The 15,338-nt window shown below is 43.3% G+C and overlaps 1 protein-coding gene across 1 annotated transcript; it reads right to left on the bottom strand.

Moving 5' to 3' along the window:
• Positions 1 to 3,539: 3,539 nt before the first annotated feature.
• On the bottom strand, positions 3,540 to 11,011 carry LOC132765799 (zinc finger protein 708-like). The gene is made up of 4 exons (XM_067465187.1): positions 10,178 to 11,011; positions 9,721 to 9,803; positions 6,809 to 6,929; positions 3,540 to 5,625 (listed from the first exon to the last, which is right to left on the bottom strand). The coding sequence occupies exons 1-4, from the start codon at positions 10,722 to 10,724 to the stop codon at positions 3,965 to 3,967; spliced, it is 2,412 nt and encodes an 803-aa protein (XP_067321288.1). The 5' UTR covers positions 10,725 to 11,011; the 3' UTR covers positions 3,540 to 3,964.
• Between the last annotated feature and the right edge of the window lie 4,327 nt (positions 11,012 to 15,338).

Raw genomic sequence — 15,338 nt, 5'->3', positions numbered from 1 at the left:
AGGCTGCAAAGCCATCTGAGGGAACTTCTACAACTCTTTGTGACCTCATGATGACCATGTATAAGTATGTAAGGGGAAGTCACAGGGAGGAGGGAGCAAGCTTGTTTTCTGCTGCCCTGGAGACTAGGACGCAGTGGAACAATGGCTTCAAACTACAGAAAGGGAGATTCCACCCGAACATTAGGAAGAACTTCTTAACTGTGAGAGCTGTTCAGCAGAGGAACTCTCTCTCTACCCCAATATTGTGGAGCCTCCTTCTTTGGAGGCTTTTCAGCAGAGCCTGGATGGCCATCTGCCAGGGGTGCTTTGAATGCAATTTTCCTACTTCTTGGCACAATGGTGTTGGACTGGATGGCCCATGAGATCTCTTCCCTGGTCCATGAGTGATTCTATCATTCATGGACCAGAACAGAGCTCAATGTCGGCCGTTGACTCCCCCAGCTCTTTCAAGGTCAAGCCAGTCTCTTCAAGGATGACATCCATCCACTTTGCCCCTCTTCCTTTTTCCTTCCGTTTTCCCCAGCATCATTTTCTTCTCTAAGGTTTCCTGTCTTCTCATTATGTGGCCAAAGTACTTTATCTTTGCCTCTAATATCCTTCCCTCCAGTGAGCTGTCGGGCTTTATTTCCTGGAGTGTGGACTGTTTGGATCTTCTCGCAGTCCAAGTCTCTCTCAGAATTTCCTCCAACACCACAGTTCAGCTCAGCTGAACTACAGGGAATACAATTGCTTAATCTGTGCAGATCTTCGTTAACAGTGTGATGTCTCTACCCTTCACTTTTTTATTGAGATTGGCCATTGCTCTCCTCCTAAGAAGGAAATGTCTTCTGATTTCCTGGCTGCGGTCTGTGTCTGGAGTAATCTTAGCACCTAGAAGTACAAAGTCTGTCAGTGCCTCCACATTATCTCAATCTATTTGCCAGTTATCAGTCAGTCTGGTTGCCATAATCTTGGTTTTTTATGTTTAACTACAACCTAGCTTTTGCACTTTTTTCTTTCACCTCTGAGCTCCTCACTTTCAGCCATTAAAGTGGTATCATCTGCATATCTAAAGTTGTTAAAACTGAGCATTGAACCCAGCTGACCATGGATTCTGACCAAACTTGGCACACAGACCCAACACGGCCAACTTTGAATACAAGAGGGGTTTGGGTGTGGTTGACCTTGGAATCTGGAAGTTGTAGTTCACCTGCATAGAGATCACTGAAGCCAACCACGGACAGATCTGCACCAAATTTGGTATACAGACCCAACATGGCTTACTTTGAATACTCGTGGAGTTTGGGAAGGGTTGCCCCGGATTTTGGGAATTGTAGTTCACCCACATCCTTATGAATATTATAAGGAGCATTCTTAAAACACAAAAAACAGACTTGTCTTGTTCTAATATCTGATGTTAGAGTGTGTGTGTGTATGTATGTGTGTGTGTATATATATATATATATATAGAGAGAGAGATTGACTCTCTCTTCTCCAGGCTAAGCATACCTAGCTCCCTAAGCTGATCCTCATAGAATTCATGGCTTTCAGACCTTTGATCATTTTGGTCACCTTTTTCTGGACACATTCCAGTGCTGCGTTTAAACAATAGTAATAGTTCAGCAAGTGCTAGTTATTTGTGCCCATTGGCATCTAGTGTTCCTTCCCTTTTTGGAAAGTCTCCTCAGCTCAGCACTGGTCCTGAATGGCTCCTTGTGATCCATGAGAAGAAAGAAAGGTTTAGCTCAAGAGCCCAAATCCCTCCTGTTTTTAAGGAGTCCCCCCCCCCCTTCAATTGAAAGATCTTTCAATAATAGAAGATAATTTGCAGGCATTCTATTAGATAACATACTCTATTAGCGAACAAAACCTATTACTGAACATTGCCCTTTAGAGCAGAATCTCCTCTTGTGGGACACAATTAATTATAATTATGCTAGGCAGTGGTTTCAGTTGTTAGACTGAATAACCTGCAATCTCCGATCTGTCAGGAAAACAGAGATTTTGCCAGTGCATAAAAACAGCAGAGCTTTAGAAGTGTTTTTTAGGTGCCCAAACAAATACTCTCCCATAAAATAACTTGCTTCATATCTTGCTCTCAAGAGACAAAAATGAAATAGACTTTGATGGAAATAACAAATTTGGTTTAATCACAACTTTCATGTGCTCAGCCTACACAAGTACAAAAACTTATTAGTTCAGTTTCAAATATCTTTAAGATAGTTCTCTGTGCCAGCTGGCCAGGGCATTCCTCTTGTAACAAAACAGCTGTCAATGGGTCACCTAGTCAAAAAGAGAGAAAGAGAAGAAAAAGAGCCTGTGGTCTGCAGTCCTTTTTATAACTTCAGAAACCATAGAGTAAAGGATGCTGCATACAAGAACATACATACAGGAAACAGGAACAAGATCATAGACAAACAGATTGCTAGAGAAAGCTTACTGAAGGTTGTCATTTCCAACACATTCCACCTTTGGAGCCCCAAAGGGATATTTGATGTATTTAAGACGTGCCTTTGCAAAATGGCTGCCAGAAGATCGGAGAAACCCTGCACAAAATGGTTGGAATTCAACCCCATGCTCCTCAAGTCTCTAGTCCTCAATGAGAAGCAGATAGAATCAAGCTAAGAGGACGGAATTCCTTCCTCCTCATTCCTGAATGTCTGTAGTTGTTTTCTCTCACTCTCTGACCTTTTGCCTCCCATCCTAACTGATGACGTAGAATGGAATTCTTCAGGGTGCACGTTTCCTTTGTTTTAAGAGGTCATGATCAATTCTTCTCTTCTTTCACTTCCTTTTCATCCTGATCTCCCTCTACTTTGCATGAAAGGGAAAATTTAGTCTTTAGAGATTTCTCCTTTAGTTTCAATCTAGAAGTAATGGAGACTTGCAGAAAGCAATGTTGTTTTTATATTGTAATAAACCGTTTGAAACTTTAAAGACTGAGCTTTTCATCACACTTCCTTGAACTCGATAATTCTTTACAGCCACACTATTGCTGCCTGCTGTGGGCTGAGAATGCTCTGTGAAGTCTCCCGTTTGGTAATTTGAAACACTCTTTGTTATTTTGGAGAATTTCCTACCCAAAACAAACCTTTCAAGGCATGTGAAACTGGTGGAGTGAAAGACAAGCACATAGTATTTTGGTCCTGAGGAACTTCACCTTTGTCTTCTTTCACTGAGGCTGAGAGAATGTCACTTGCTCCAGACACACCAGTGGGTTTCCAAGGCTGAGTGCAAGCTCTGTCTTACAGAGGGACAATCAAAGGCTCAAAACATGACACCATAAGGTCATAAGCTGCCTTTATTTATCTCTGAGCATTTGCAAAAGAATACAAGAAGAGCACGTTTCAGTGAACTTTCTAAAACAAGCACAAAAGAGCTGAAAAGGAGGAAAGCAGTGTGGAAACCGCATCCTATCAACCAGTGAAGCAGCAACAGAGCCACAAGGCCAGGATTGAGCTGAACCTGCCAGGTTCTCCCTTAAAGTGTGCCAAAAAAAGGGCCAAGATGACTTGAATCAACTATCAATCTAGACACGAGAGAATCAATACAAAGCCTAGAGCAATTTCGGGCATGTGTGTTTCTGTCATTGTGTGAGTATTCTGTTGCCCACTGAGGATTGAATCCTTTTCACCCTCTTGGCATGTGTATGCTTTCTCTCCTGGAGTTTGAGACCTGATTTGAGGACACAACTCTTCCCACCCTGTGAGCATTTAGAGGCTTATCTCCTCTCAAGATTCATTTAATGCTCAAGGGGATTTTTCTTTTGAGTGAAGGCTTGACATACTCCAGGCATTTCCATGGCTTCTTTCCGGTTTCGATTTTTAGGACACCGCAAAGTTTGTTGTGCAACTCAACTCTTTCCAAAATGCAGGGATATGTAGAATTTCTCTTTGTATGAACATTCCAGTAATCTTCAAGGATTGATTTGCAGTTCACTCGGATCAAATTCCAGGCTTTTTGACTTCTCTCCTGTGCGGGTTTTTTAATGGGCCTTGAGACTACTCTCCAGTGGAAGCTCTTCCCTCACTTCAGACATGTCTTTGGTTTTGTTTTCTATAGGACTCTCCTGGAAATTTTTGAGCTCTGATTTGTAGCTAACATTCTTCCCACTCTCTCCTGTATGACTCTTCTGGTGAGCTGTAAGAACACATTTCAGGCTGTAACTTTTCCCGCACTCCAGACATTTGTAGGGTTTCTCTCCTCTATGTTTCATTTCATGTCCAATGAGAGCCCTCTTTTCACAATAACCTTTTCCACACTCCAGGCATTTATATGGCTTCTCTCCTGTGTGGATTATTTCATGTCTCTTGAAGTTACCTTTCTGTAAGAAACCTTTTCCACACTCCAGACATTTATATGGCTTCTCTCCCACGTGGGTTTTTTTATGTGCCTTGAGGACTCCTTTTAGAGGGAAACATTTTCCACACTCCAGGCATTTATGTGGCTTTTCACCTGAGTGAATGTTTTGGTGATACTTAAGGCTATCTCTCAAAGAGAAACCCTTCCCGCATTCCAGGCATTTATAGGGTTTCTCCCCTCTGTGACTCATTTCATGTCCAATAAGAATTCTCTTTTGAGAAAAACCTTTTCCACACTCCAGGCATTTATAGGGCTTCTCTCCTGTGTGGGTTTTTTGGTGCGTCCTTAGGTTACCTTCTTGGGTAAAGCATTTTCCACACTCCAGACATTTATGTGGCTTTTCTCCTGAGTGAGTGTTTTGGTGCTGTTTTAGGCTATCTCTCAAAGAGAAACTCTTCCCGCACTCCAGGCATTTATAGGGTTTCTCCCCTCTGTGACTCATTTCATGTCCAATAAGAATTCTCTTATGAGAAAAACCTTTTCCACATTCCAGGCATTTATAGGGCTTCTCTCCTGTGTGAGTTCTTCTGTGGCTTTTAAGGTGAGCATTTTGAATGAAACATTTTCCACACTCTAGGCATTTATATGGCTTCTCTCCTCTGTGAGCGTTTTGGTGCAGCTTTAGGCTACCTTTTGAAGAGAAACTCTTCTCGCACTCCAGGCATTTATAGGGTTTCTCTCCTCTGTGACTCATTTCATGTCCAATAAGACTTCTCTTAACACAAAAACCTTTTCCACATTCCAGGCATTTATAGGGTTTCTCTCCTCTGTGACTCCTTTCATGTCCAATAAGACTTCTCTTATCACAAAAACCTTTTCCACACTCCAGGCATTTATAGGGTTTCTTTCCTGTGTGGGTTTTTTGGTGTCTCCTTAGGTAACTTTCTTGGGTATAACATTTTCCACACTCCAGGCATTTATATGGCTTCTCTCCTGTGTGGATTATGCGGTGTACACTGAGGTTTCCTTTTTGATGAAAGCATTTTCCACATTCCAGGCATTTATATGACTTGCCTACAATATGGCATTCCTCATTGTGTGCAGAGTGTATACTAGATGCTTCCTGGAAGAACCCGTTCTCATAGACAGGGCTGTTTCCAATCTCCTTGCTTTTGTGTACTGTCTCTTGGATTGTGATTTCTCTGGTGTTGACAAGGCATTGCTTCCTGTTATATCCTCCTGCTTTCATTCTTAGGCTTCTTTCTTCTTCCTTTTTACTTCTCGCTCCTTTCAGCCACATTTTATTTGGAGCTCCCCCATTTTCACTCCGTTGTCCATCACCACCTTGAAAGAAGAAAGACAAAATGTAGGAAATCATGGGAAAATGCAAGATTGAAACCAATCAACTACAGAAATGTTCTGAGTGAGAGAAAGAGGACTCTTCTTATGGAGGAGAGAACTTTGCCTCATCAAAGGAGCACCCCTTTCTGGAAGTTGTGTTGGATGATCACTCCCACCATAATATCGTCTTCAGCGGGAGGGCATGCAACATGCAACTCAGGGTGGCTCACAACCAGCAATCATTAGATGCCAAACAAACAATTATAACAATAGCAATTACAATTAAAACAGTTTAAAACATCAATTATAAACATTGATTTAAAAGCACATTCAAAGTCACAATCTGAAGACTGTCCATTGTCATTCACATAATTATCACTATCTGCTGGAATGCTTGGTTCCACAACCATGATTTAAGTTTTGTCCAAAAGGATAGTGGGGAGGGGGCCAACTTGATTTCATTAGGAAGTTCCACAGATGGGGCCCACCACTGAGAAGGCCCTGTCTCTCATCCCCACCAATCACACTTGAGAGGATGGTGAAATCGGGATCAGGGCCACCCCCAATGATCTTAACCTCTGAGGTGGGTCATAAAGGGAGATACGTTTGGATAGGTAAGCTGGGCTGGAATCGTTTAGGGCTGTATAAGCTAAAGCCAGCACTTTGACTTGTGCTCGGTAGCAGACCGACAACCAGTCAAGTTTACGTAACAGCGAGCTTGCATGCTCCATGTACGACACTCTGATGAGTAATCTAGCTGCCGCCCATTAGCCTAATTGAAGCTTCTGAAAAGTCTTTAGAGGCAACCTCATGTAGAGCGCATTGCAGTACTTATTGACAAATCGGCTTTGTAGGTCTTCTGTTTACAGGGATTGCAAGTGTTTCTACAACTCTAAAAACTTCCAGATGTTATAAATAAATGGTTTAAATAATATGGGTCATTTACAACTGACCTCCAAATCTCTTACCATGAGCCACCCTACTAAACCATGTTCAAGTAAGCATTGAGTAAATGCCCCACTGAAGAGCCACTCCTCAGAAGTAGTGCCCAGAGGAGAATTGTTTCTTACAACCTGGTCAGGAACCAAAGGTGCTGCATGTTCCTGAACTATGCAACAACAATATAGAACAAAAGGACAACTCCCAAAACTGATTTTTGTTATCCAAGAGGCTGAGGGATTCTTACCCAGAGAAGTAACCATCCTATAATTTTCTTCCATGACCTCCCCATGCAGGGCCCGTTGATCCAGATCCAGGAAGGCCCACTCCTCCACACTGAAATGTACAGCCACATCCTCAAATGTCACCTGAAAGAAGAAAATTGGACACACAAATTCTTAGTGCTTCTTCTACTGCTAAGAAGAATCCCGATCCTTTGAAGTGTGAGTACAGATGACTGGGCTGCTGTGAGTTTTCCAAGCTGTAGGGCCATGTTCCAGAAGCATTGTCTCCTCACATTTCAAACACATCTATGGCAGGCATCCTTGGGAGGTGTTAGCTGTCCTGATTACTTCATGTCTGGAATTCCCCATTTTTCTGACTGTTCCTCTTTATTTACTGTCCTAATTTTAGAGTTTTTTAAAATACTGTTAGCCAGGTTTTGTTAATTTTCATGGTTTCCTTCTTTCTGTTGAAACTGTCCCATGCTTGTGGATTTCAATGGCTTCTCTTGTAGTGGTTGTTAGAGAGGTCCAGCATTTCTGCATTCTCAAATAATATGCTGTGTTCAGTCTGGTACATCAGGTGCTCTGCTATGGCTGACTTCTCTGTTTGGATTAGTCTGCAGTGCCTTTCATGTTCCTTCGTGACTGGGCAATGCTGTGTTTGGTAGTCCTTTGACTGTCTACAGATGTCACATGCAACTCCTGGAACAATTCCATCAGCGCTGCTTCCGGAAAATCCTGCAAATCTCTTGGGAAGACAAGCAGACAAACGTCAGCGTGCTGGAAGCAAAGACCACCAGCATTGAAGCGATGGTCCTCCGCCATCAACTCCGCTGGACCGGCTACGTTGTCCGGATGCCTGACCACCATCTTCCAAAGCAGTTGCTCTACTCCGAACTCAAGAATGGAAAACGGAATGTAGGTGGCCAGGAAAAGAGGTTGAAAGATGGGCTCAAAGCCAACCTTAAAAACTCTGGCATAGACACTGAGAACTGGGGAGTTCAAGCTGGAGATCAGCTGTGACCAGCAGTGCTGCAGAATTTGAAGAGGGTGAAAGAGAGAAACGTGCCAAGAGGACGGCGTGTCAAGCCAACCGAGACCGAGACTGCCTTCCACCTGGAATCCAATGTCCTCACTGCGGGAGAAGATGAAGATCAAGTATAGGGCTTCATAGTAACCTATGGACCCACCCTGGAAGATTATCCTACTCGGACAACGAGGGATCGTCTAAGTAAGTAAGTAAGGTAGTCTCTGAGTAGTCCACAGCTGCATAGTATGTGGTAGACTCCTGCAGAGGTGAGAGGATCCCTCTTGTCCTTTGCTGAATGTACCATTTGTTAGATTTTCTTGGTGGGTCTGTAGATAGTTTGTGGGTTTGTTTCTTCGTCCATGAACTGGCTGAACACAAGAGCTCTTAGTAATAGCTCCTCTCCATCCTAGAGAGAAGTGACCAGTTGGTAAGCGAGGTTTCTGTCCTTCTACATCTTTAGCAGTGACTTCCACAATGGAAAAGAAGGCAGGTTGGGAGGGATAGCTAATACCCCAGAGGACAGGATCAGCATCAAAAATAACCTTAGCAGATTACAGATGGGCCAAAACTAAGCAAATGTATTTCAACAGGGAGAAGTGTACAGTATTTCACTTAGGCAGGAAATGCACAGATGTCAGATGGGTGACTCCTGGCTTAAAACAAGTCAGTGTGAGAGGGATCTAGGAGCCTTGGTAGATCACAAGATGTACATGAGTCCACATGGGATGTGGCAGCTTAAAAAGCCAATGTAGTTCTAGGCTGAATCAATCTAGTGTGGAGATAGATGGAAGCCATAGTCACTCTCTGTTCTGCTTTGGTCAGACCTCACCTGGAAAATCCTGTGCTGTGTGTAAGTCACCCCAAGCCTCTGCGGGGAGATACGGCGGGATATAAAACCTTATGGTTATTATCATTGTTATTACTGCTACTAGTAGTAGTAGTAGCCATTATATGAAGCGGTTGGGAACATTGCCACAATTATCTCCAGTTCATTTCTACTTCCGTCTCTTTACCTTATCGTGCTGAATGGATGGTTGTTGTTGTTACTTCTACTACTAGTAGTAGTCATTATATGAAGCGGTTGGGGACATTGCCACAATTATCTCCAGTTCATTTCTACTGCCATCTCTTATCGTGCTGAATGGATGGTTATTATTGTTGTTGTTACTACTACTAGTAGTAGTAGTCATTATATAAAGCGGTTAGGGACTTTGCCACAATTATCTCCAGTTCATTTCTACTGCCATCTCTTTACCTTTTTGTGCTGAATGGATGGTTATTATTGTTGTTGTTGTTTTTGTTATTACTATTACTACTACTATTAGTCATTATATTAAACGGTTGGGGATATTTCCACAATTATCTCCAGTTCATTTCTACTGCCATCTCTTTACCTTATTGTGCTGAATGGATGGTTATTATTGTTGTTATTACTACTACTAGTAGTAGTAGTAGTCATTATATGAAGCGGTTGGGGACATTTCCACAATTATCTCCAGTTCTTTTCTACTGCCATCTCTTTACCTTATTGTGCTGAATGGATGGTTATTATTATTGTTGTTACTACTACTACTACTAGTCATTATAGGAAGCGGTTGGGGACATTGCCACAATTATCTCCAGTTCATTTGTAGTGCCATCTCTTATTGTGCTGAATGGATGGTTATTGTTGTTGTTGTTACTACTACTACTAGTAGTAGTCATTATATGAAGCGATTAGGGACATTGCCATAATTATCTCCAGTTCATTTCTACTGCCATCTCTTTACCTTTTTGTGCTGAATGGATGGTTATTATTATTGTTGTTATTATTATTACTACTACTAGTAGTAGTAGTCATTATATGAAGCGGTTGGGGACATTTCCACAATTATCTCCAGTTCATTTCTACTGCCATCTCTTTACCTTATCGTGCTGAATGGATGCCACTTCTCCGGGATCAGAAAGAATGGATCTGCCAGGTCTTTTCAGCATGCTTGGTTCATCTCCTGTGAAATGGCAAACATGGGAAGATGGATTTCTTTAAGGCCAGAAGGAACTGCAAAGGGTTTTATATGGCACACACATTCATGACATGCAGCCCATTCCATACAGTACCAGCTTGGATGTAAATATTCCTAAAACCGCTCTTAAAACATTCCAACTAAACATCTATTCAAGACAAGCATTTTGGGGGACATAATGGAAGATCATACGTTTGGGAGGTCTTTGACCTAGAGAAAGAAGGGATCTTACCCTGTGAAGCAGCCCCTCTGTCCACCTCTAAGAAAACAGCAACGGAAACATATATTTTGGGGACATAACAGAAGACCTGACATTTGGATGAACCTTGAGAGCAAGGACCAAGCAAAAGACCTCTTACCTGGAGGAGCAGCCCCTGTGTCCTCCTCCTCCAGCTTGATCCACCTGGAAGAGAAGCCCTGGTTGGTATCCAATGGGGCCTCCTGGGCCTCTTTCTCCTGCCGCTCTTCCTGCAGCGCCTTCTCCTCTTGGGCCCGACTCAGGAGGAAACCTTCAGCCAAGGCCACGGCCTGGGAGCTGGTCTCTGCCCCACATTCCCTGACCCAGCGCTCCATCTCGGCAGGAAGGACGGCCAGGAACTGCTCCAGGATCACCAGGTCCAGCATCTCCGCCTTGGAGTGTTGCTCGGTCTTCAGCCACAGGCGGCAGAGAGAGTGGAGGCGGCTGCACACCTCTCGGGGCCCCAAGGCCTCCTCCTCGTGGAAGCGTTGAAAGCTCTGGCCCTGAAGGTCTGGGGTGAAGGCCTTCTCCTCCAGGGCATCCTCCCCAGTTCTCTCCCAGAATCCAACTCTTCTCTTGCCCCACATTTTTTTGGGCTCTCTTCCCCCTTCAGAGCTGGGTGGACTTGGCTCCTCCACCTTTACTCTGTGCTCCAAAACACTTTCCATCTTGGTTGAAGAAACTCTTCCCTTTTCATGCCATGAAACAAAGACTGAGAAGGGCGGGGTACAAATATGGTAAGTAAATAAATAAACACACACACATTCAACAATGCATATCTAAAAGAATAATAAAGTATCACATAATTCATTCTCAGCAGAGGTTTGAAATCCTGCTTGAACAGCATTTCTCTAAAGGAGGAAACGAGGAAGTCTTATTTGTGTAAAGGAAGGATGGAAGGAAAGGAAAGAAGGGAGGACGAGAAAGAAATAATAAAAGGAAGGATGGAAGGAAAGAAAAAAGTAAGGGAGGAAGAGAAGGAAATAAGAAAAGGAAGAATGGAAGGAAGGAAAGAAAAGGGAGGGAGGAAGAGAAGGATATAAGAAAAGGAAGGATGGAAGGAAAGAAAAAAGGGAGGGAGGAAGAGAAGGATATAAGAAAAGGAAGGATGGAAAGAAAGAAAAGAAGGGAGGGAGGGAGGAAGAGAAGGAAATAAGAAAAGGAAGGGTGGAAGGAAAGAAGGGAGGAAAAGAAGGAAATAAGAAAAGGAAAGATGGAAGGAAAGAAAAAGGAGGGAGGAAGAGAAGGAAATAAGAGAAGGAAGGATGGAAGGAAAGAAAAAAGGGAGGGAGGAAGAGAAGGAAATAAGAAAAGGAAGGGTGGAAGAGAAGGAAATAAGAAAAGGAAGGATGGAAGGAAAGAAAAAAGGGAGGGAGGAAGAGAAGGAAATAAGAAAAAGAAGGATGGAAGGAAAGAAAAGAAGGGAGGGAGGAAGCGAAGGAAATAAGAAAAGGAAGGGTGGAAGGAAAGAAAAAATGGAGGGAGGAAGAGAAGGAAATAAGGAAAGGAAGGGTGGAAGAAAAGAAAAGAAGGAAGGAAAGAAGAGAGGAAATAAGAAAAAGGATGGAAGGAAAGAAAAAAGGGAGGGGGAAGAGAAGGAAATAAGGAAAGGAAGGATGGAAGGAAAGAAAAGAAGGGAGGGAGGAAGAGAGGGAAATAAGAAAAGGAATGAGGGAAGGAAGGAAAGAAAAGAAGGGAGGGAGGAAGAGAGGGAAATAAGAAAAGGAAGGATGGAAAGAAAGAAAAGAAGGGAGGAATAGAAGGAAATAAGAAAAGGAAGGGTGGAAGGAAAGAAAAAAGAGAGGGAGGAAGAGAAGGAAATAAGGAAGGTTGGAAGGAAAGAAAGGAAGAGAAGGAAATAAGAAAAGGAAGGATGGAAGGAAAGAAAAGATGGGAGGGAAGAAGAGAAGGAAATAAGGAAAGGAAGAATGGAAGGAAAGAAAAAAGAGAGGGAGGAAGAGAAGGAAATAAGGAAGGTTGGAAGGAAAGAAAGGAAGAGAAGGAAATAAGGAAAGGAAGGATGAAAGGAAAGAAGGAAGAGAAGGAAATAAGAAAAGGATGGAAGGAAAGAAAAGATGGGAGGGAAGAAGAGAAGGAAATAAGGAAAGGAAGAATGGAAGGAAAGAAAGGAAATAAGAGAAGGAAATAAGGAAAGGAAGGATGGAAGGAAAGAAAAGATGGGAGGAAGAGAAGGAAATAAGGAAAGGAAGGATGGAAGGAAAGAAAAGAAGGGAGGGAGGAAGAGAGGGAAATAAGAAAAGGAATGAGGGAAGGAAGGAAAGAAAAGAAGGGAGGGAGGAAGAGAGGGAAATAAGAAAAGGAAGGATGGAAAGAAAGAAAAGAAGGGAGGAATAGAAGGAAATAAGAAAAGGAAGGGTGGAAGGAAAGAAAAAAGAGAGGGAGGAAGAGAAGGAAATAAGGAAGGTTGGAAGGAAAGAAAGGAAGAGAAGGAAATAAGGAAAGGAAGGATGAAAGGAAAGAAGGAAGAGAAGGAAATAAGAAAAGGAAGGATGGAAGGAAAGAAAAGATGGGAGGGAAGAAGAGAAGGAAATAAGGAAAGGAAGAATGGAAGGAAAGAAAGGAAATAAGAGAAGGAAATAAGGAAAGGAAGGATGGAAGGAAAGAAAAGATGGGAGGAAGAGAAGGAAATAAGGAAAGGAAGGATGGAAGGAAAGAAAGGAAATAAGAGAAGGAAATAAGGAAAGGAAGGATGGAAGGAAAGAAAAGAAGGTAGGGAGGAAGAGAGGGAAATAAGGAAAGGAAGGATGGAAGGAAGAATAGAAGGGAGGGAGGAAGAGAGGGAAATAATAAAAGGGAGGATGGAAGGAAGGAAAGAAGGGAGGAAGAGTAGGAAATAAGAAAAGGATGGAAAGAAAGAAAAGAAGTAATGGAGTTGGAAGGACCAGGTTGGGTCTTCCACAGAGGGGTCTCCTTCCTCCCCTCCAAATCTGGATCCCCCAAAACCCACATAAGTGGAAAGAAGACTCACCACGTGGCTTGGAGAGGGAAGAAACGAAAGAAGCCAGAGCAGTGCTTGCTTCCTCGCCCTGCGTGGGTCCTGCTTCTGGGGGCGGAGCCTCTCCCTCTGGCCACGCCCCATTCCCATCTCTGGCCACGCCCCCTCCTCCTTGGCCCTTCCAAAAAAAGGGAAGCTAAAGCTGTGGTTCTCAACCTGTGGGTCCCCAGGAGTTTTGGCCTTCAACTCCCAGAAATCCAAACATCTATTTCTATTTTCTTGGCTATTTTAAAGCCTTTGTGTGGATCATAATAAGTTGTGGCAAGTTCTTGGTGGTCTGGGGATCCCAAGTCACATTGTCTGCCTCTTGAGTTAGACCACACCTGGAATATTGTGTCCAATTCTGGGCACCACAATTCAAGAGAGATATTGACAAGCTGGAATGTGTCCCGAGGAGGGCGGCTCAAATGATCAAGGGTCTGGAGAACAAGCCCTATGAAGAGCGGCTTAAGGAGCTGGGCATGTTTAGCCTGAAGAAGAGAAGGCTGAGAGGAGATATGATAGCCATGTATAAATATGTGAGAGGAAGCCACAGGGAGGAGGGAGCAAGCTTGTTTTCTACTTCCCTGGAGACTAGGACGCAGAACAATGGCTTCAAACTACAAGAAAGGAGATTCCATCTGAACATGAGGAAGAACTTCCTGACGGTGAGAGCCGTTCAGCAGTGGAACTCTCTGCCCCGGAGTGTGGTGGAGGCTCCTCCTTTGGAGGCTTTTAAACAGAGGCTGGATGGCCATCTGTCGGGGGTGCTTTGAATGTAATTTTCCTGCTTCTTGACAGAATGGGGTTGGCCCACCAGGTCTCTTCCAACTCTATGATTCTGTGAATCTGTATGACGACCAAGTAGCAACAGTCAGAACAGACCATGGAACCACAGACTATTTCAGGATTGGGAAAGGCTATGTACTCTCATCCAACCTATTCAACCCGTATGCAGAACACATCATGGGATGTGCGGTGTTTGATGAGTCCAAGGCTGGAGTTAAAATGGCTGCAAGAAACATTGACAACCTGAGATATGCAGATGATACCACTTTGATGGCTGAAAGCGAGGAGGAACTGAGGAGCCTTTTCACCAAGGTGAAAGAAGAAAGGGCAAAAGCTGGGTTGCAACAAAACATTTTAAAAAACCAAGATTCTGGCAACCGGACTGATTGACAACTGTCAAATAGAGGGAGAAAACGTGGAGGCCGTGACAGACTTTGTATTTCTAGGTGCAAAGATTACTGCAGATGCAGAGTGCGGCCAGGAAATCAGAAGAGGTTTCCTTCTTGGGAGGAGAGCAAGGACCAATCTCGATAAAAGAGTGTAGAGTTCTGGTTTCTTGGCAGGGAGTTGGACTGGATGGCCCATGAGGTCTCTTCCAACTCTAGGATTCCATAATTCTATGACATTACACTGGCAACGAAGATCCGCATAGTTAAAGCAACGGTATTCCCCGTAGTAACCTATGGATGCAAGAGCCGAACCATAAGGAAGTCTGAGCGAAGGAAGAGAGATGCTTTTGAACTGTGGTGTTGGAGGAAAGTTCTGAGAGTGCCTTGGACCATGAGAAGATCCAACCAATCCATACTTTAGGAAATAAAGCCCGGCTGCTCATTGGAGGGAAGGACAGGAGACGGAAAGATGAAGTCCTTTGGCCACATCATGAGAAGAAGGGAAAGCTTAGAGAAGAGAATGATGCTGGGGGAAATGGAGGGGAAAAGGAAGAGGGGCTGACCAAGGGCAAGATAGGTGGATAGATGGGATCCTTGAAGTGACTGGCTTGACCTTGAAGGAGCTGGGGCTGACCACGGCCAACAGGGAGCTCTGGTGTGGGCTGGTTCATGAAGTCACAAACGAATTTATGTATTTATCGTGTCAGGAGCAAACCAAACAGTTGTACTGCATTTTTTAACAAACAAAGCACAAAGTTTGCAAGCCTTTGATAGATGGCTTCTAACCATGACCTGAACTCAGTTCTTATATTTGTTGACTATATTTTAAGCTAAGCTATAATGATCCTGTTATAATTGCTCTATTCCTATTCTACTATTCGTTCTATCCACCTATTTTGTCCAACCTGTCCTTTAACTCATTTTGCATATTGATCCCCTCCCCCCAAAAAATCAGATTAGAGGTACCTATGTTGTTGCTTATGATGTTTGTTATTATTGTTGATTATGTTGAGTTGTTGTAGGTTTTTCCGGGCTATATGGCCATGTTCTGGAGGCAATTTTTTTCCTGACGTTTCGCCTGCATCTATGGCAAGCATCCTCAGAGGTAG

Source organism: Anolis sagrei, chromosome 2 (genome assembly GCF_037176765.1).
Source record: "Anolis sagrei isolate rAnoSag1 chromosome 2, rAnoSag1.mat, whole genome shotgun sequence".
NCBI classification, from domain to species: domain Eukaryota; kingdom Metazoa; phylum Chordata; class Lepidosauria; order Squamata; family Dactyloidae; genus Anolis; species Anolis sagrei.
Note: the sequence above shows the minus strand (reverse complement) of the source record. Positions and strands in the feature narration are given on the sequence as shown.